This window comes from Lynx canadensis, chromosome C2 (assembly GCF_007474595.2).
Source record: "Lynx canadensis isolate LIC74 chromosome C2, mLynCan4.pri.v2, whole genome shotgun sequence".
Lineage (NCBI taxonomy): Eukaryota > Metazoa > Chordata > Mammalia > Carnivora > Felidae > Lynx > Lynx canadensis.
The window spans coordinates 60,845,449-60,868,968 of NC_044311.2; the positions used below are offsets into that span (position 1 = coordinate 60,845,449).

The 23,520-nt window shown below is 36.7% G+C and overlaps 1 protein-coding gene across 3 annotated transcripts in view; it reads right to left on the bottom strand.

The window, feature by feature from the left end:
• Positions 1-23,520, bottom strand: part of WDR49 (WD repeat domain 49) — a 142,410-nt gene that overhangs the window by 102,477 nt on the left and 16,413 nt on the right. For all 3 annotated transcript variants that reach the window (XM_030328718.1, XM_030328717.1, XM_030328716.1), the window contains 3 exons: positions 14,248-14,688; positions 8,133-8,309; positions 7,127-7,301 (listed from right to left, as the gene is read on the bottom strand). In XM_030328718.1, coding sequence (XP_030184578.1) covers positions 7,127-7,301; positions 8,133-8,309; positions 14,248-14,688 — 793 coding nt within the window. The remainder of the gene's footprint in view (positions 1-7,126; positions 7,302-8,132; positions 8,310-14,247; positions 14,689-23,520) is intronic.

A 23,520-nucleotide genomic window follows, 5' to 3' on the forward strand; every position in this document is an offset into this window, starting at 1 on the left:
CTGTGCTGACAGCTCAGAGCCTGGAACCTGCTTCAGATTCTGTGTCTCCCCCTGCCCCTCCCCTGCTCATGCTCTGTCTCTCTCTGTCTCTCAATAATAAATAAACGCTAAAAAAAATTATTTTTAAGAAAAATTAAATTTGAAATAAGAGAAAATGTTATAAACTCTTCACCTTTCTAGACTCTATATACTTTTTAAATTGCCTTCTCCCCTATCCATTTTCCTCAATATTGATTCACATAGTATTAAACTATATACTATTTGCAATCTTTTTTACCCCAATCACTTTTTTAACCATAAAAAGCCCCCTATTTTTTTTTAAATCTACTAATAATGAGCAAGATTTCTTTTGGTATCTCTCTTTCCTTTTGAAATATTTTTCAGTAGTATTTATCCAGTGTCTTAATCTATTCAGGCTGCTATAATGAAATATACAGACCAGGTAGCTTAAACAACAAAAATTTATTTTTCACAGTTTTGGAGACTGGGAAGTCCAAGATCAAGGCGCTAACAGATTCAGTGTCTGGTAAGGGCCCATTTCCTGGTTCATAGGTGGCCAAATTCTTGCTGCATCCTCACATGGGAAAGAAGTGAGAGACTCTCTGAGGTATCTTATAAGAGCATGAATTCTATTCATGAGAGCTATACTAGCCACCTCTGAAAGGCACTACCTTCTTTTTTTTTTAATTTTTTTTAATGTTTATTTATTTCTGACAGAGAGAGACAGAGCATGAGTGGGGGAGGGGCAGAGAGGAAGTCACAGAATCTGAAGCAGGCTCCAGGCTCTGAGCTGTCAGCACAGAGCCCGACGTGGGGCTTGAACTCACGAATGGTGAGATCGTGACCTGAGCTGAAGTCGATTGCTCAACCAATTGAGTCGCCCAGGCGCCCCAAAAGGCACTACCTTCTAATACCATCATATGGGGCTTAGGATTTCAACATATGAATTTGGAAATGGACACAAACATTTAGTCCCTAACATTCTGCCCCTCCCCTATCCACGTCCTTCTTGAAAGCAAATTACATCCCAATAGTCTCAAAAGTCTTAACTTATTCCAGCATCAACTCTAAAGTCTAAGTTCAAAGTCTCATCTAAATCAGATACAAAGACTTGGGATACAATTCATCCTGGGGAAATTTTTTTTCCAAGCTGTGAACTCAAGAAATCAAACAAGTTGTGTGCTTCCAAAAAAGTGGTGGAACAGGCATATGGTAAGCATTCCCATTCCAAAGAGGAGAAATAGGAAAGAATAAAGGGGTACTAGATACTAAGTAAATACAAAGTCTAACCAAGAAAACTCTGTGAAACCTTAACACTCAAGAATAATTCTCTTTGGCTTGATGCTCTCCCTTCCAAATCCACTGGAATGGCCATGCTATTCCCATGGCTTGGTGCTGCTGTCCACCTATGCTGCAGCTCTCTGAGGGGGTCCCACCGCTGTGCTGGCTCCGCTGGGTGTGGCTACACCATGACTCTCTGCAGAGCCATCATCCCTTCAGAGCTAGGTTGGGGCGATCTGGCCCACGTGAACCAGAGAGGCAGCCCCATCCTCTGAAACCATTCTGCAATATCTCAGAAGAAAAGAAACAGAAACTCAAAGACATAGAAAGAAAATCTAACTAAACTAAAACATAGTGATTTAAAATAAATTTTAAAAAGACTGAATAAACATGTATAAAGCTTATTTCAGGATAATATGAAACATCTAAGATATTTCACACATATAATGGGAGCCCCAGAAAAAAAAAAAGCTTATTTCAGGATAATATGAAACATCTAAGATACTTCACACACATAATGGGAGCCCCAGAAAAAAAAAAGGAAGGGGTCAGACAATTTTGGGAAAAATAACAATAGAAAAATTTCCAAATTTAATAAAAACTATAGACCCATATATCCAAGAATTTCAATGAATTCTAAGCAGTGTAAACACACACACACTCTCTCTCTTTTTCTCTCTCTCTTTCTCTCTCTCTCTCTCTCACACACACACACACACACACACACACACACACACACCAATAAACTGAAGCACATCACAAGTAAGTTACTTAAAAACAGTGAGAAAGGGAAAATAGGGCAAAACATGGTACCATGTGTTACAGTAGACACTATGGAGAATAAAAAACCTATCATACGCCCTAAGAAGATCGTTTAGCTTTCAGTTTATGTATACATGTGATTTGCATGTGATACATCCAAATTTCCTCTGGTTTGAAAGAGTTATGACAGGCAGGACAAAAGTTGTGATGTAGGTACAGAAATTTTTAGGATTCCTTCACAGATTGAGCTGCATCTGAAAGCAAGATTTTTTTTTCAATTTTTTTTTTAACAGTTATTTATTTTTGAGACAGAGAGAGACAGAGCATGAACAGGGGAGGGGCAGAGAGAGAGGGAGACACAGAATCTGAAACAGGCTCCAGGCTCTGAGCGGTCAGCACAGAGCCCAACGCGGGGCTCGAACTCACGGACCGTGAGATCATGACCTGAGCCGAAGTCAGACACTTAACTGACCAAGCCACCCAGGCGTCCCTGAAAGCAAGATTTTTAAGAAGCCAGGAGCATAGCTCAAATTGAGAACCCTGAAAATCATGTAAGGCAAAGTCCATATGAATTACAAGAAACAGCAAAATAAGGAGTTTGGTAAAGGTAAGGGAAGTTTCGGGGTCAAAACTGGCAAGTAAGACTCTGCTTTGGTGGCAGGATCTGGAATATCCCAGAATAAGGGAATCCTTCAGAGGTAGTCCACATTGAGAACGTGAATGGAGAAGAATATGAGCACTGGGTAGGACCAGGGCATCTGCAATCTGCAAATAGAATATTCCCCACCTGGAAACTGATGTCTTTGTGGGACATTCTAAAATGGCTCATCATTTCAAATTTTCAGACCTCAAGTCCTGAAGATTCCTGTTTCAGAAGGTTGCTTATTTCCCTCCTTCCTTGCTTGCTTTATCATTTCCACTTTCTCATCATCAAAAGCCTTATAATTAGCCAGTCTGATTGCAGTGTCTTTCTTTGTCCTCCAACCTATGCCAAACAGAACTATCAAAGAAACCATTCCTAAATGTTGCGTGCATTAGGTCTTCCAAGTATCCTCAAAAACCTTCAATGCTTCACTGTTTCATTTTCTATCAAGTGTAAATAGGGCTAGTTGCCAAGATTTCCAACATATGTCCCTATTAGACCTACTCACTTGTATTTGCTCAATACTCAGCCTCTCATCTATTCATGTCCATTTCTCTTCCCTTCATTGTGTCTGCTTGTCTCCCTTTACTCATGTTCTCTGTGTTCTTTTTCCCTCCACCTATCCATCCTTTGAGTAGCACCAACTACTCTTGAAGCTTTCCTCATAATGTTTGCTGCTTAAGAATTACTATGGGAGTTAATATCTCATTTATGTGGTTTAGTAGCTAATTTTCAGTACCATTGTACAATGTTCTAATAAGTTATTTTACATGAGTCTTTAACTCTTATTCCTATACTAAGTTTCTTGAGGGTTATAATTAATCTTTCTTCTACAGTCTCCAAGGCCTAAAACAGTTTAGAGCACATAAAAGACAAATAAATAATTGTTGATTGATTTACACATTGAGTCCACAATTTAAATAAACTGACTAATGTAAATATATTTTTTCGGCTATTTTTCCAAAAATTAATCACTTAATTACAATGAGTTTTGATTCACAGAGCTAAGAAATATGTAATCCTAATAAGATAGTAAACATCCTTGATATTTCTTTCATATGTAAAATGTTTTTGTAGCCAGTTCCTAATTGCAGTGATTCAGAGGCCAGACTCCAAAGTTGGATTGCTTAGTTCATAAACATGAATTACAGTGTTGATACTAAACTAAGTTTCCATGTTCTTTTGCCACTAGATGAGGGAACCAAAGATTAGAATGATATTTTGGAAACACGATGAGCAATGATTTCACTTGAACCTACAGAAAACTCCTTGTCCTGCAACTTAACAGACAAATGCTTATAAGCAGTTACCAGCAGAGTTGAATTTAGAGAGGTTTAAATGAAACTATGACAGGGTCTAGAGTGGAAACTGTTCATTCTCTCACTGAAAGTGAAGAGAGTATTTAGATACTACTCATATTCAGAAAATATAATATCAAATTGAAAACTTTACTTGTTATATCCCCAATCTTTTCAATAACAAAATTCTTTTAGCTACTTCTCTGTATTTATTCATAGTAATTTAAGGTCATGGAACTCAAATAATACACTAATCTTGAGGAAACCTACTACAAGTAGATTTTAAGAACTAGTACTTTATTACTATAGTCTATCTGGTGTTTGTTTTATGTATTAAAATAACATGCTTGTAAAAATAAACTACTGGACCTACACCAAAATAAAAAGCTTTTTCACAGCAAAGGAAACCATCAACAAAATGAAAAGGCAATCTACTGACTAGAAAAAGGTATTTTCAAATGATATATCCAACAAGGGATTAGCATCCAAAACATATAAAGAACTAATACAACTCAATACAGGAAAAAACCCCAAAAATAATCCAGTTAAAAAATGGGCAGAAGACATGAATAGACATTTTTTTCCAAAGAAGACACACAGATGGCAAACAGACACATGAAACGATGCTTGACATTACTAATCATCAGGGAAATACAAATCAAAACCACAATGAGATATCACCTTACACCTATCAAATGGCTAGAATTAAAAAGACCAGAAACAACAAATATTGGTGAGGACGTGGAGAAAAAGGAACCCTCATGCACTGTTAGTGGGAATATAAATTGGTAAACAGGATGGAGTTTCCTCAAAAAATTAAAATAGAAATACCATGATCAGGTAATTCTACTACTAGGTATTTACCCCCCAAACCCAAAAACACTAATTCAAAAAAATATATGCACTTCTATGTTTATGGTAGCATTATTTAGAATAGCCCAGATATGGAAAATAAAGAAGAGGTGACATATATACATATATATATATACACACGGGTATACATATATACATACGTATATACACATGCACTCATACACACACACAATGGAATACTACTCAGCCATAAAAAACAATGAGAGCTTCCAATTTGCAACAACATGGATGGACCTAGAGGGTATTATAATAAGTGGAATAAATCAGATAGGGAAAGACAAATACCCTATAATTTCACTTTTATGTGGAATCTAAAAAACAAAATGAATGCATAAACAAAAAGCAGAAACATCCATAAAGACAGAAAGCAAACTGATGGTTGCTGGGGATGAGGTATGGGTAACACTGATGAAGAGGAGTGGGATACACAGGATTCCAGTTATGGAATGAATAAATCACAGGAATAAAAGGTACAGTGTGGGGAATATAGTCAGTGATATTGTAATAGGTTGTATGGTGACAGATAATAGCTACGCTTGTGGTGAACACAGTGTAACATACAGAGTTGTGGAATCACTATGTTGTACACTTGAACCTAATGTAACATTGCATGTCTAGTATATTTCAATTACCATGCTTGTTTGGAAGCAGCTGCAATAGCTCCCTGCAGTTTCTAGTACTGTGATTCTTATATCCATGTTATACAAACATAACACACAATTTTGTGCCTGCAACACAGAGGAGATAACCAAAAAACATCATCTTCTGTCTTTCCTACATTCAATATCATGCCAGAATTAAAGGATGGGCAGAAGGTATCAAAGATGTGATACGATTTATAGTGAAGAAAAAAAATATAGAACCTATAGTTCCCATCTTGTGGGATATTACTATTGTGGGCCATGAATTAAAGAATTAGTTGCAACCTTCTAAACTCCAAAGAGGGTAAAAATACTGGGGCGCCTGGGTGGCGCAGTCGGTTAGGCGTCCGACTTCAGCCAGGTCACGATCTCACGGTCTGTGAGTTCGAGCCCCGCGTCAGGCTCTGGGCTGATGGCTCGGAGCCTGGAGCCTGTTTCCGATTCTGTGTCTCCCTCTCTCTCTGCCCCTCCCCCGTTCATGCTCTGTCTCTGTCTGTCCCAAAAATAAATAAAAACGTTGAAAAAAAAAATTTAAAAAAAAAAAAAAGAGGGTAAAAATACTAAAAGGGCCAAGAGCTGGGTCCATTTTGACTATCTCTCCTTCAAAGTATATTAGGAATAGACCTATAAGATAATAGTCAAAGAGAGACTGTTAGTTTCCATTCCTTTCAATGGGCATAATTTAATGTTGCAATTTAAAAGTGAGAAAGTTACCATAGTCTAGTAGATACTAGGACCCAAGAGATATCAGAACAGATATTGCACATGTAGATCCTGGACCAGAGGCAAACTTTGTATAAGTTATATATACTGTGAAACTAATAAACTGATTGACGACAAGGTATTAGGAATTTTCTGGCTTTCTGTAGATGCTATTTTATGACATAATCTGTCACACAGAGAAATACTACCCAAGTACTGTAGATCAGACGAACCCAGTCACTATATCAACAAACAGGAAAAAAAGAAGATCCTTTTTGAAGACAATCAAAAGAATATAATTTCATGAAAACATGAAGAAAACAAAGGAGTGGTTTTGAGGGCACTTGTTGCATTCTTTCACTAAGCAGCCATGGATGTGGCTAGATGAGACTTAGAAACAAAATTTTTTTAACGTTTTATTTATTTTTGAGAGAGACAGAGACAGAGTGCAAGCAGGGGAGGGGCAGAGAGAGAGAGAGAGAGGGAGTCACAGAATGTGAAGCAGGCTCCAGGCTCCGAGCTGTCAGCACAGAGCGGGATGAGGAGCTCGAACCCACGAACCGTGAGATCATGACCTGAGCCGAAGTTGGACGCTTAACCGACAGAGCCACCCAGGTGCCCCTAGATGAGACTTTTAGGATCAGAGTTGGGTTGAAGTTAAATGGATTCTATGATAATTTTTTCCCTTCTCTTGAGATGTCTTCAATGCACAGTTCACCTGAACTAATTGCATGAAATTTTAGAAGGAAAGAAAAGAAAGAAAGAACTGTTAGTGTGCAGGAGATAGCTGACAATCCAGGCCCAAACTTCCAGAGAACCAATTATTGGTTGTGAGACTAACATTTTATGGGAAACATTTTCAACAAAAAATGTAAATGTAGACGTCAAAGGTGACCATTTCTTTCATTACTGTTCAAATTGAGTACCTTGCCTGACCCAATCTCCATGATGAAGATTATGCTGTAATATATAGCAACATTTGTGATATCCAGAGAGCAGCTCTGCCCAGTTAATAGTCACAGTGGCTTCTTCGTCTTCATGTGCATTAGCAGGACGCTCAAACAGGGAAATCAAGGCCGTCGTGAAAACAATTGCTTGAACCTTGAGAGAGATATTGAAAGGAAAACAAAAATGGGCAGGATCATTGTTGGAAAAAAAAATCTATGTTCTTTAAGATTAATAAGGAATAGGTATTGAATTAATGGGAATTTCCTCAATATTATTTAAAGGATGCAGGCAGTCATACTAAAAGACAAAACAACTATAATGTTGGTAAAGCAATTACCAAGGGCAGTTCATTATTTGCTTTTATGATACACTTGTGATTAAAAACACAAAGAGTGAAAAGCTTTCACAATTAGGAAAGGAAATTGTTCAAATTAGACCACTTCAGAGTTCATGGGCATTCAACAAATAATAATTTTTTTAGCGGACAGGTGGAATGTGATAGAGGAGTCATTGCATCCAATGTCCGGGTTTTTGTGCTGCCCTCTCTAATGCATCTATCCCTTTGTTAAGTGATGCAGGAAACAAGCACTGCCCAGGGAGCTGGTACAGAGGAGGCTTTTAAATGAAAATCAGGATAATTAATTTGAAAGAGTTATAAGAGATAATTTTGGGCATTTAAAATTTGATGTTTATTAAAACTGGGACCTAAGAGATCAAGCATCGTTTGGTGAAAAAAAATTACAATTTCTTTCTAAATAAGGAAAATGAGACTACACATAGACAAGAAAACCACATGAAGACTGTTTTTCATACGCAAGAAAGGGAACTGTGACCTAATCCTTCTTTTCCACGCCCAGCAGGTGTGGCTTTATAATTTGTAGTGTAGCTCAATTAGGAGGTCACACTCGTTGTATTCTATTTCTGTGTTGAGCTACAGTTTGCTGATTAAATCCATAGTGTTCAACTTTTCCTTCCCTCGCTTACCTTTCCAGTTATGTCCCCAAAAGAAAGAATCGATTCATTGGCATCAAGGACGTCATACCAATATTCCATACAAATCGGTGTTCCCTTCAGGCCTTGGAGTTTATATTGACAAGGAAATTCTCCTTTGGACAGCAGATCATAGAAACAAATCTCTTTACTCGTAAAAGCCACTGCTATCTAAAGTAACAAATAGAAAATATTTGTTCAAGAAATACAGAAATACAGAAAGTATTTTTTCTGATGAATTTAGTGAAATCAGTATACAAAGGAGACATGCGACTCTTAGCCCCAAATCAGACACTGTTCCCTTCAGGTCACTAACAGTATTATAGAGGCACAGCATGGCGGCACAAGTGGACTTTATTCTAACTTTGGACTCTAGCCAAGAAAAAGTTCTTCCTGTTAAAGGCATTTGAACATATTTTCCTCTGTATCTCCACTTCACAAAACTGCCAACCTCATCCATCCATGGGAGACGAGATGATTAATCACAAAGGAAAGACAAAAACAGAGGTCTAGAGCATCACACAGTCATACCAGAAGCTTTACAAATTATGCTTTATAAAGCAAGCAGAGTCTTTCACAAAAATCAGTTGATAAAAACTCTGTAAGTAGCCTTCACAAGTTAGATAAAATCTCAAAACTATTTTTAAAAGTGTCAATACATTTGTTGATAAAATTGACCAAACTTCAGCTAAACTAACCCAAGATAAAAAAGAGTGAAAATACACATCATTGAAATCAGAAATAAAAGTGTATTCTGCTATCGACCTGATAAAAATAAAAGGAGATTATAAGAGAATATCATAAACAATGGCATGCCAACAAAGTAGACGACCTAGATGAAATTCCAAATTTCTGAAAACAAAAATAGTACCTAAACTAACTCAAGACCAAATAGAAAATCTCAGCAAACATATCAGTAAAACAACAAAATTGAATTGTAATCAAAAACATTGTCACAAAGAAAATCCCAGGCCCAGATGGCTTCACTAATAAATGCGACCAAACATTTAAAGAATTAACAACAATGTTTCTCAAACTCTTCAAAAAACAAAAAATAAATAAATAAATAAAGTGGAGGCAACTTTTCCAAAATCATTTTATGAAGCCAATACCATCTTAACACCAAACTACACAAAAACATACAAGAAAACTACATATCAAGAACCCTAATGAATATAGATGCAAAAATTGTCAATTAAACAATAGCAAAGAGAATCCAACAACATATAAAAACCATTACATACCATGACCAACTGATATTTATACCATAAAGCAAGCCTACTTTAACATACAAATATCAATCAACGTAACACACTCTATTAATAAAATAAAGGACAAAATCTATATGATTCTCTCAATATATCCAAAAAAAGCATTTGACCAATTCTAACACATTTTCATGATAAAAATGCTCAACAAGCCAGGAATAGAAGAAAACATCTTGAACTTGATACAAAGAACCCACAACTGATATCATACTTAATGGTGGAAAACTGAATGTATTCTCCCTAAGATCAGGAACATGATGACGATGTTCACTCTCACCACTACTATTCAATACCACACTGCAATTTCCAGAAAGGGAAAGTAGGCAAGAAAAAGAAATAAAAGCATCCAGTTTGGAAAGGAAGAAGTTAGACTATCTTTGTTAGTAGATGACATAATCGTAAACACAGAAAATCCTAAAGAATAACAGCAACAAAAAATGATCAAAACCAGTAAATGAGTTCAGTGTAGTTGCAGGATATAAGATAATTTTTAAAAATCTATTTTTTTCTATGCACTAGTAATGAACAATCTGAAAATGATACTACCAAAAGCAGTGTTAGGAAAATACAAAGATAAAACATGTGCTGTAAGACAGTATTTGTAAATCATCCATCTGATAAATGTATATATCCAGAATATATAAAGAACTCTCAAAACTCAGTGAAATAAAACCAACAACAAAATGGGCAAAAGATTTGAACAGACATTTCACCAAAGAGGATATACAGGTAGCAAATCAGTATATGAAAATAAGCTCAATATTATTAGTCATTAGGGAAATGTGAATTAAAACCACAATAAGATCAAATACAAACCTATTAAAATGGCCAAAATTAAGTGGGTAAGAAAGCCCTGATCATACCAAATGTTGGTAAGGATATGTTATATCCACATAGTGGAATATTACACAATAAAAAGATAAACTGATATATCCAATGACATGCCAAGTTAAAGAAGTCAGACCAAAACAAGTATACACTATATGATGTAAATTATATACAAATCTAGAAAATGCTAACTATTGTATGGTGACAGCATATCAGTGGCTACCTGACAAGGAGAGATGGGAGAGGTTGGACAGGAGATTACAAAAGGGCACAAGGAAATTTTTGAGCGTGACGATTATGTTCATTATCTTCATTGTACTGTTGATTTTTCACAGTAGACAAATGTATTAAAATCTGTCAACTTGGGTATTTTTAGTATGTGCGGTGCATTTTGTATAATTACATCTCAATAAAGCTCTTTGAGGAAAGAAGAAAAAAGCAACCCTCTTTAAACTTCTATGTTGCAAAAGTGCAAAGGAAAGGCTAAGATTTAGTTATCAGTCCTGGAAAGAAGAAACAATGCAACATAATCATTACACAACATAACAACATAAACATTGCATGATAATAACAGAATGCTGCACACAGATATAAAAGAAAATCTGGGCTTGAACCATCTTGTAACCCATATAGTTAACATTAACACCAGATCCTTAGCAAGAAGAGACTGGATGTGATGATGTCCAGCTACCACTCTAGAGGCAGCAAAGACTCTGAAACACAGGTTCTGAAATCAAGCTGCCTCTGTATACAAATCTTACAACATGCATTCTGTGTGACCTGGGGCAAATTCCACAACCTCTCCTTGCCTAGTCTCTCATTCTTTTTTTTTTTTTTTTTTAACATTTATTTATTTTTGAGACAGAGAGAGACAGAGCATGAACGGGGGAGGGGCAGAGAGAGAGGGAGACACAGAATCGGAAGCAGGCTCCAGGCTCTGGGCCATCAGCCCAGAGCCTGACGCGGGGCTCGAACTCACGGACCGCAAGATCGTGACCTGAGCCGAAGTCGGACGCTCAACCGACTGAGCCACCCAGGCGCCCCATAGTCTCTCATTCTTAAAGTAGGAACAATGTCCACTTCATGGTGATCTCGAGAAGATTAATAGAGCAGGGTGCATCACGTTGGAAGTTAAGGATGATGATGATTCTTTACGTTCAAGGCAGTAGAGCCTACCATTTCCCACTTACAAAAACCCTGGGTTTTTGGAAACATGGAGGATTCTGGCTCTGGCATAATAAATATGCAAGATGATCCTGGAACAGCTTGTCACACCAGAAAACAAAGAAGCTTTCAAAGACTAACACAGTTATAGCAGAAAAGACTCAGAAGCTGACTTGTATTCATTCCAGTGTATAAAGATGGTACAATTTTAAGGATGAGTTAGCAACTCAGTGGACTGAAGCAAATAAAATTGCTTAAACTCATGAGTTTGTGATGATATTGATAACAATAATGATAGTTTTGCTCATTTTTTGTCTTTAGAGGATTTTGAACACTGGCAAATAGAAGGAAAGAATTAGCCATTCATCCTGCCTTTGTTCTATGATTTGTACTACATTATAACTAAATAATTGACAGGTGGAATTTCTTTTTATAGAGGTATTCCAGCTTATAAAGAAAGTAGAGGGGCGCCTGGGTGGCGCAGTCGGTTAAGCGTCCGACTTCAGCCAGGTCACGATCTCGCGGTCCGTGAGTTCGAGCCCCGCGTCGGGCTCTGGGCTGATGGCTCAGAACCTGGAGCCTGTTTCCGATTCTGTGTCTCCCTCTCTCTCTGCCCCTCCCCCGTTCATGCTCTGTCTCTCTCTGCCCCAAAAATAAAATAAACGTTGAAGAAAGTAGAAATGATGGAATTAGAATGTCATCCTCTTGCAACCCCTAATAAATTGATAGATCAAGGAATAATCAGCTATAACTGTCAACATCACAAGAAGAGAGAGACCAGGCATTTTGTGCCTCCTGATTGAGGAACACCTATTCCAGAACAAACCATCTTGAAACCGATCAAGGCTTTAGATTTGACTACCAATTTACTGGAAATATGGGGAACAAGGAGACATGTAAAACCACCCCCTCTAAACACAGTCTGCAAAATCCAGACTGAGACACTTTAAAGAACAAACACCAGTTTCTCTTACAAAAACAGAATAGCAATAACAAAACAATGCAATAATAAAGAAGGGGTGGAGAAAAACACATAGATCAAAAGAGACATATCAACAATTCACAATGGTTTGGATCTTACTCAGATTGTGATTCAAATAAACTATCAAATGAGGAATTAACAAACTATTAAAAAATTACAAGAAAAGAAAATGTGTATTTGACTGGATATTTGAGAATAAGGAATTATTGTAATTGTTATTAAATGTGATCGTGGTATCATGGTTATGCTAAAAAAAAAGGAAATTTTTTATGAAATATTTACAGATTAAACAATTGCATGTTTTGGATTTCAAAGAGGGGAGATATAGATCTAACTAGACTGGCTGTGAACTGGAAATGGCAAAGGGTAGATATTGGTTCTTAATACTGTTATCTCTGGGAATGCAAGCTGGTGCAGCCACTCTGGTAAACAGTATGGAGGTTCCTCAAAAAACTAAAAATAGAACTACCTATGACCCAGCAATTGCACTACTAGGCATTTATCCAAGGGATACAGGTACACTGTTTCAAAGGGACACATGCACCCCCATGTTTATAGCAGCACTATCAACAATAGCCAAAGTATGGAAAGAGCCCAAATGTCCATTGATGGATGAATGGATAAAGATGTGGTATATATACAATGGAGTATTACTCGGCAATCAAAAAGAATGAAATCTTGCCATTTGCAACTACGTGGATGGAACTGGAGGGTATTATGCTAAGTGAAATTAGTCAGAGAAAGACAAAAATCATATGACTTCACTCATATGAGGACTTTAAGAGACAAAACAGATGAACTTAAGGGAAACAAAAATAACATAAAAACAGGGAGGGGGGACAAAACAGAAGAGACTGGTAAATATGGAGAACAAACTGAGGGTTACGGGAGGGGTTGCGGGAGGAGGAATGGGATAAATGAGTAAGGGGCACTAAGGCATCTACTCCTGAAATCATTGTTGCACTATATGCTAACTAATTTGGAGGTAAATTTAAAAAAATAAAAAATAAAACAAATTAAAAAAAATACTGTTATCTCTGCTTGTATGTGCATTTAAAAGTTTTCATAGTAGAGACACCTGGGTAGCTCAGTTGGTTAAGCATCCGACTTCGGCTCAGGTCATGATTTCACAGTCCATGGGTTCATGCCCTGCGTCGGGCTCTGTGCTGACAGCTCAGAGCCTGGAGCCTGCTTCAGATACTGTGTCTTCCTCTCTCTCTGCCCCTCCCCTGCTCATGCTCTGTCTCTCTCTCTCAAAACTGAATACATGTTAAAAGATTTTTTTTTTAATTTTCATAGTGAATTTTATCATCTGCTTAATATAAAATACTAAGAATATGGAATCTTTAAGTTATCTTCATCCTTCCCTCACACACTGATTTTCCTTTCAATACATCATCTTGCTCATAGGCTGTTGCATAAGGATATTTGTACTGAGTGGGCCCTACCCATCAGAATTAAGAAATTGAACAGTGGTTAAAATCAGATAAGCAGTTCCCTGTGATTGCACTGAGTTGTGCCATGCATTGTAATAACCTCTCAGCGCCTCATATAGACCCATGATTCTACCATAAACTGTGGAGTCAGAAACGTCTTACCAGCCAGTAATGCAGCATGGCCACATTTGGGACAGAGCCAAGAATCTGAGTCACTGTCAGCTGTGTCCTTTAAAGGAGCTGAAGAAAACAGTTTGGGAAATTGAGAAGCTCACTGGCTCTACTCGCATTCCCTCCAGATCAGATGAGAGGCACAAAGTGGGACTGAAGCTCTCAGTCCCTGCTGGTGTTATACTTGATATTGATCAGGAGCCCCATCCTATCATTTTTCCCCTTTTACAGGCAATAATTTATTTATAAAGACTTGGTACCTTGTTTATATTTTCCAGAGAAACCATACTTGTCACCCACAGGTGTTTAAGCTTGGTGGCATCTGAAGTGATGGGAAATGTTTCTTGGAGCTTTAAATTCTCTCCCCAGATTCCTAATAAACCTTCTTTACTGATGGTCAGATAACGACTTGAACTTTTTAAGAAAATTACTTTTTGAATGATGTCCTTGTGTTTCGTTGGAAGGAGTTCAAGGTCTTTCCACTGGGGAACCACAGTTGCCTTTGCTCGTTCATCGTTCTCATGAAGTGCTAACAGCATAAATGAAGTCAACTTGTCCCAGTTAATGAAGCCATCTTGGGCCACATCCACTTTGTCAAAGAACTCCCCATATTCTTCCTTTGTGCCCCAACCAACAATCTCTGTCATTCTTTGCATAAACTCTTCTCTGGACATGCAAATAGTTTGACATGGTTCTGAGGGCTAGAAATAGGAATGAAAACAAGATGATAGTGAAAGCATCGTAAGTACTAGGGCATTGTACCATACCACACCCAAATGTGGACCTAATCAGCAAGTCTTCCCAGCTTAAAAAAAAATTGTCTTTTACTTTATAACTATACTTAAGTTAATTTGGGCTGGGGAGCAAATAACTGACAGGGCTACAAGCTGACATTCTCAATAACCAATGTCCTTATAACTGGAAAAGGGAGGCAGGAGAGTCAATGATTTGATATCATGATGGAAGCAGCAGTCAGAGTAACGCGGGGCTATGTTCCAAGGAAGACAAGCACCTACAGCAGCAGGAAAAGGTGAAACAGAGTTTCCATTAGAGACTCCAGAAGGAAGACAATTCTGACACATCCTGATTTTAGCCCTGTCGAACCCACTTTGGACTTCTGACCTCCAAAGTAAGATAATAAACTTGTGGCTTGAGCCACTATGTCTGTGCTAATTTGTTATAACATCAGTAGGAAACTAGTATAGTGGTTGACAGAAGATAGATGAACAGAGTTTAGCACAGCCAGTGAAATTATACCACAGTGAAACTTTAATCCATAAGCAAGCAGTCCACTTTGGTAAATACACCATTACAGTGAAATTACAAGTACACCATTACAGTAAAAGCACATATGTTTGATTTCTGTGATGAGTGGCACTTATGCTCTATAAAGTCTTTGCAAATACTAAATTAGCAGCTACTGAACCATAGTTCAGAGACGAAATACAGAGTTATGTTTCTACGACCCTTTGGTCACAATATTTTCATCACTTGATCAATTCATAATTTGTTTTGTGTGTTTCTGTTGAAAGACACTTAACTTAGCATATTAAGTTAACTTATTAATATTTAATTCATGACCAATAGAACAAAGTTTATCTAACACCTGTATTTTCTCCATAAGGCACTTCACAGCCTTCTTAATGTTTATTTTTGAGAGAGAGAACATGAGCTGAGAGGGGTAGAGAGAGAGAGAGAGGGAGACATAGAATCCAAAGCAGGCTCCAGGCTCAGCTGTCTGCACAGAGCCCGACACGGGGCTCAAACCCACAAACTGCAAGATTATGACCTGAGCCAAAGTCAGATGCTTAACAGACTGAGCCACCCAGGTGACCCCACATCATAGCCTTCTTGTACTTAGGAACACTAATCAGAACCTTACCACCACACTTGGGGACCATTTTAAACAGTGAAATAACCAACAAAAACAAAAAATGCAAAATGAACTTGGTATTTGTAGACCTCAAGTAGGACGCTTGTTTGCAGTGTGAGTGCTAGAATAAAAAGGTAGAGTGTTATGTTGTTTGACCTCATCCTGGAATATGAACATTGGAGGCAGAAACCTTTTGCCACTCTGTACATGTCTGTGAATGACCATGAAAGTGTTTTTAGGATTCATTTTTGGGGTTACAAATAAATTTTAGTAAGTAGGCAAGCTCACAAATACAAAATCTGTGAATAAAGAGAACAATACTATATTATTATTATTATTATTATTATTAATTGAAGTAATAATATTTCAAATAAGTATATATTTTACTATTTAATAGGTTGTTTAGTTTGGTGAGATTCATGATGAGAAATCTACTTTTCCTACTACCTTAGAGTCAAAGAGTCAGGATTGATAGTAAGCTCTGGGAGGAAGCATATTGTAGAGCAAGTCAAGTAATTGCAGATTTAACCCTAATTCCACCAGTAATTGTAGGTACTGCTGGAAAGTTACTTCAGTGCTGAGGCTTACTCTCCCCATCTGTAAAGTGGATATGGCAATATCAGTTACAATAAAATTGTTTTTAAAATTAATTGATATATCAATACATGTAGAAAAAGCATTTGACAAAATTCAATGGCCATTCATGATAAAAACACTTGGTAAACAAAGAATAGAGGGGAACTTCCTCAACTTACTAAAGAATATCTGCAAAAAAAAAAAATGGACATCTGACATCACACTCAATGGTGAGAAACTGGAAGCTTTCCTACTAAGATCTGGTATAAGATATCTCACAATTGCTTTTTAACATCATAATGAAAGTTCTAGCTAAGGCAATAAGACAAGAAAAGGAAATAAAAGGTTTAAAGATTAGAAAAGAATCAATAAAATTATCTTTGTTCACAGATGACATAATCATCTATGTAGAAAACCTGAAAGAACCAACAAATAAACTCCTGGAACTAATAAGCCATTACAGCAAGACTGCAGGATACAAGGAAAATATATAAAAGTCAATTGCTTTGCTATATACCAACAACAAATAAGTGGAATTTGAAATTAAAAACACAATACCATTTATATCAGTAACCAGAAAAATGAGATGAATATAAATCTAACAAAATATGTATAAGACCTAAACAAGGTAAACTACAAATCTCCAATCAATGAAATCAAGAAGAAATAAATAAATGGAGATATTCCAAGATCCAAGATAGGAAGATTCAATATTGTTATGATCTCAATTATTCCAAAAATAATCTATAGATTCTTTGCAATTCCAATCAAAATACCAGAAAATTATTTTGTGGATATCAACCACCTGATTCTAAAGTTTATATGGAGAAGCCAAATACCCAGATGAGCTAACACAATATTAAAGGACAAGAACAAAGTTGGAGGACTAACTCTACCTGACTTCAAGACTTACTATAAAGCTACAGTAAGTACCAAAATAGTGCGTTATTGGCATAAGAACAGATAAAAAGATCAATGGAACAGAGAGCTCAGAAATAGACCCATATAAAATAGTCAATAGATCTTTGAAAAAGGTCTAAGGCAATACAATAGAGAAAAGATAATACTTATAACAAGTGGTGCTGGAATAACCAGACATCCACATGATTAAAAACGAATCTAGACACAGACCTTACACCCTTCAGGAAAATTAACTCAAAATGGATTGCAGACCTAAATGTAAGACACAAAACTATAAAACTCTAGAAGATAACATAGAAATAAAGTTATATGACCTTCAGTTTGGAGATGACTTTTTAGATGCAACACCAAAGTCATAACCCATGAAAGAAAGAATTCACAGACTTCATTAAAATTAAAAACTTCTGCTCTGTGAAATACAATGTGAAAAGAATGAGAAGAAAGGCCATAGACTTGGAGAAAATATTTTCAAAAGATATATCTGATAGAGAACTCATCCAAAATATGTCTTAAAAATTCTTAAAATTTAATAAGAAAACAACCCAACTTAAAAATGGGCCAAAGACCTTACTGAATTCTTCACAAAAGAAGATATACAGATACAGATGGCAAATAAGCATATGAAAAGAACATCATATGTCATCAGGGAAATGAAAATTAAAACAGCAAGGTATCACTACACACCCTATTCGAATGGCCAAAATCTGGAACACTGAAGCAGCAAATGCCGGCAAGGATCTAGAACAGGAACTCTCATACATTTCTGATGGGAATGTAACATCAGACAGACACTTTGGAAGACAGTTTGGTGGTTTCTTACCAAGCTGAACACATTCTTATTATATGATCCAGCAATCACACTCCTTGGTCTTAACCCAAATGAACTGAAAATTATGTCCACACAAAAAACTGCACAGATGTTTATAGTAGCTTTATTCATAATTGCCAATATTTGGAAGCAACCCAGTTGATGTCCTTCAATGGGTGAATGGATAAATAAACTGAGGCATGTCTGGAGAATAGAATATTATTCAGCACTAAAAAGAGATGAGCTATCACGTCATGAAAAGACCTGGAAATGCATAGTACTAAATGAGAAAAGCCACTCTGAAAAAGGTTACATATTGTATGATTCCAAATACATCAAATTCTGGAAAAAACAAAACTGTAGAGACAGTAAAAAAAGCAGCGGTTGCCAGGGGTTGGAGGAGTGGGGGAGGGAAGAATGGGCAGAAGATAGAGGATTTTCAGGGCAGTGAAACTACTCTGAATGATACCATAATGGTGGATATACATCATTATGCATTTGTCCAAACCCCACAGAATATACAACACCGAGAGTGAATCCTAATGTTAACTGTGGACTTTGGATGATTATGATAGGTCAATGTAGGTTCATCAACTGTTACAAATGTACCACTCTGGTTGGGGATGTTGATAATGGGGGAGGCTATGCATGTTTCAGGGTAGGGAGTATATAGGTAATCTCTGTACCCTCCCCTTAATTTTGTTGTTAGCCTAAAACTACTCTAAAAATATAACATCTTAATAAAAAAAAAATCAAGTGAGGTATCATGTGAGCAAAAACTAAGTAGTCAAGTGTTTAATAGACTTTGGTCTAGGCTTTTAACTTAATTAAATTAACTTTCTGAGAAATAATTGGTATACATCCCTTTGAACTACTCAGAAGTCCATCATTCTTTTGTTTGTTAAATTATTTTTAGCCCCAAACATTTAGAGAGGTGGAAAATTTTCAGTGACCCAGATTTTAAGTGTGGAGAAAGAAATCTGATCCTAAAACCACTCCATTTGAGCCAAGACTGCAAACTGTTTCTGAAAGCTAAGTCAATGTTGATCAAAAGTTTTATTTAAAAAAATTTTTTTTTTCAATGTTTATTTATTTTTGGGACAGAGAGAGACAGAGCATGAACGGGGGAGGGGCAGAGAGAGAGAGGGAGACACAGAATCGGAAACAGGCTCCAGGCTCTGAGCCATCAGCCCAGAGCCCGACGCGGGGCTCGAACTCCCGGACTGCGAGATCGTGACCTGGCTGAAGTCGGACACTTAACAGACTGCATCACCCAGGCGCCCCAAAAGTTTTATTTTAAACTGTTCTATAATGACATCAATCGGCTGCATATTTATGTTATTATATTATGTTATGTTTAAAACATTTTAAAGCTGAATCTCAGAGTATTTTCTTCCTATGAGTTAGTGATTTTTTTTTATTTCTAAGAACAGGAAACTGTTTTGATTGATAAATACCAAAATGAGTCTTTTTTATATTCTAAAATATGGAATTACAACTAGACCATAAACAAGACGACAAACTTTCTTCCCCAAAGTAACATACACAATAACCTTTATAATTTTCTACACATTGATAATGTCACTCTGCACTGGGAGATTTGAGGAATATTCCCAATTTATGAAAATAGCAACTATATAATATACCTGAAGCTCTATTATTGATTGTTTAGTGATTTAAGTTTGAAAATAAAACCAGTTTTTGCCATACCTTTGGTTAAAATTTAGGAATTTGCTTTTATTGGGGCACCTGGGTGTCTCAGTCTGTTAAGTGTCTGACTTTGGCTCAGGTCATAATCTCACAGTTCATGGGTTCAAGCCCCACGTTGGGCTCTGTGCTGACAGTTCAGAGCCTGGAGCCTGCTTTGGATTCTGTGTCTCCTCTCTCTTTGTCCCTCTCCCACTTGTGCTCTGTCTCTCTCTCTCTCTCTCAAAAATAAAAAAATAAACATTAAAATTTTTTAAATTAAAAAAAAGAAAAAAACGAATTTGCTATTAAAAATTCCCAACTTGTTTCAAGAAGCATTATGCCTTGATCAGTATGTGGTTTATGTTTATTAATTCTATTATATGCCAGCTTTAATAAATTAAATGTACAAGAAAGTATGTGATCTTTTATATAAACTTAAAGGCACATATGCATTAACTTCAACCTCACAGTTAATTCTCATTTTATCAGTGGCTCCCACTTATCTTCTGGTACTAGAATTAATTCACTCATTCCATTATATTATACTCATCGCACACTGTGGTAGGGAGAGTGTAGGTGTGCAATTGGAGGTCTAAGCCTTAGCTTCAGTTACTGTACCTCTAAATAGGGACAATAAGGGGTGCCTGGGTGGCTCAGTCGTTTGAGTGACTGACTCTTGATTTCAGCTCAGGTCATGATCTTATGGGTGTGTGGGAATGAGGCCTGTGTCTGGCTCTGTGCTGACAGAGTGGAGCCTGCTTGAGATTCTCTCTCTCTCTCTCTCTCTCTCTCTCTGCCCGTCCCCCCCACTCATACACATGCACATACGTGTGCTCTCAAATAAATAAACATTTAAAAGTAAATAAATAGAGATAATAATAACTAACTGTTAGGGTTGTTACCAGGCTTAGCTGATATTTTATGTGGACCACATGGGATAATTTAATGTGAGTACAACACATTTATACCCAAGAAATGTTAATTCCCTGCTAAATAGTTTAAAGAACAGAAGGACTTCACACCAGCAATGAGTCTTCTCTAAGGATTTAGCTAAATTCATTTGTTGATGTGTGTGTGTGTGTGTGTGTGTGTGTGTGTGTGTGTGTGTAAGGATTTGGAGGTGTACATAATTACTAATTTTAGTAAACTGATCCGATCTATCAGGAGGGGCTAGTTGCTAATTAGCTTCTAAGAGACTTCTCAGCGGGCCCGAAGATTATGTGAAGGAGACTCTACTAACAGGATTATGCGAAGTTCTCAGTTTCTGTGACCATTGCCATCGGGGTAGCAGATGCTAGTTTGGGGCTTAATACGATATAGCAACTGTATACACCGTGTCAGTTGGTCTTCCTCAAATACAACACTGCTCCAAGTGAGCCCAGTGAAAGTAAAGTTTACCTACCCGTTTCCAGAGCCCAAGACCATTTCATGCATACAAGAACAACATCTTGTCATTGTGACTCACTGTAGCCTGTACCTCGTCATGAGCCATTTCAACTGCTACTTTATGAACTTTAGGTGAGCCACAGGTTCCTATCCTGGGCTTCTTGGCAGAAGGTAACTCCACAGGAAGAAAGATAAAATAATCCTTCAATCTAAAAATGAGCTTCCATATACCATGATTTGGTTGCTCTAAACTCTCAATCTGTATTAGATTCAGTACTCAGTGGCAAAATAACATACCTTTGAGTCATTTTGGGGAAAAAATACATGTATATGTGTTTAAGTATACGTATATATCTAAATTAATACTAATTTAGTTAACATCTGAATATTATGCTTGAATTCACTACCTAATATTTGTGGGCCCACAAGTCAGTCATAACATCTCTCAGGGTTTGTATGAAGGTCCAATAAGATAATCTGCACATAGGCCTTCTTTACATTAAATAATTTTATTACAACTTTAAGTTATTATTGTTGAAGACACATCCACATCAACCTAAATTCACAAGCATATATTTAGTATAGCTAGGGAAATATAAAGAATTTAGGAAATTTGATTTCATTATAAAACATACAGCCTAAAATAATTAACTGTCAGTCCCTTCAGTTGAAAATTTAATTTGGCTTTAGTAAAAAGTATGGCTTTAATAAAACCTTCTTCCGGTAGACATTTGTTCCAACTTGAATATAGACTTTCCAAACAAAAACTCCTAACAGATTTTGAAAGTATACCCTTTCATTTCTATTTTTTTCTGGGGTGGGGGAGAGGAGAGAGAAGCTGAGAGAGGGAGAGAAGAGAATCCCAAGCAGGACTCTCACTGTCAGTGCACAGAGCCCAACAAGGGGCTCGATCTCACCAACTGCGAGATCATAACCTGAGCCAAAAGCAAGAGTTGGATGTTTAACCAACTGAGCCACCCAGGCACCCCATCTGTCTGGTTCTTTTTGAGGTAAAAAATTAATACCCCCATATTTTTGAAACTTCTCTTATAATAAACGTGAAAAATGTCTGCTCTATTAGAAAACATATTCTCATTCAGCTCTTCTAAGATAATGCTTGTAAATTTATTTCGCTATGTCTATGTAACTATTGAGCAATTAAAAAAAAAAACAACCCAGTATTGCTTCCAACTTTTCTTGCAAAAAAGCTAACATACTCAGGATGTCTGCTTGATTATCTCAGTGGGCACAACTTTAGACATTTAGAAAATCTTCCTGTCTGCCTGAAAACCTTTCAAAGAATATTCGAAAAATCCTTTCCTTTTGCCTAGAAAGCATTTTCTGCAGATACGCTCAGTTCTCATAAGCTATTCTTATAAAAAAAAAAAAGAAAAAAAAAAAAGAAGCACGAACTCTGTAAAACTTCCTCCAGCCTTTGAGATTTGTAAGATTTGGATTTCACTATAACTTATGTCAAAACTAAGCACTAAAACCTAAGTGCAAACCTCCAAAAATATACCCTTTGTAAGAAACTTGACAGCCTTTCTTTAAATTAAGAAGCGATCATGTGCTTTCAATTAGTAACGTGTAAGTGTGCCAATACATTTGTAAAATCATTTTTTTGCACAAAATAGTTCATGTTTACTATAGAAAATAGAAAATATAAATAACCCCAAAATTAAAATCCTCCATAATGCCATCAACGTCTCAGATTTTCTTCTGGGCAGAAATAGAAATACCTGTGTATTATTTCTGAAATGGTGTCATGATATATGTATCTTTGTGTGCTGCTTTTCCACGTTACAGCATATCATGAAGGTTGCCTTGTGCAATATAGGTTGGTCTTTACCATCATTTTTAACAGCTGCACAATATTCTATGGAGCAGATATACAATTTATGGCCCCACAGTAGTAAAAATTTCAATTGTTCCCAATGCTTTGTTGTTTTATATAAACAGTCCTGCAATAAACATCCCAACACATATGTCTTTGCTTATTTGTCCAATTATTTCCTGAGGGAAATTTCCTGGAAACATAATTGCTGGGTCAGAATTTAAATATTCTTAAAGCATTTGATATATCTTGCCACATCCTCCTCCAAAAAGTTGAACAAATTTACATTTCCATCAGTAAAGTATGAGATTGTCTATACCCAAAACCCCCACTGAGCTCATTCCTCTTAAGACTCACCAATTGGCTGCTGAAAAAAAAGTTCTAATAAGCCTAAACGTTCACATACTTGCTGGCAAAACAAAGCAATACATTTTTAAAGCAGACGC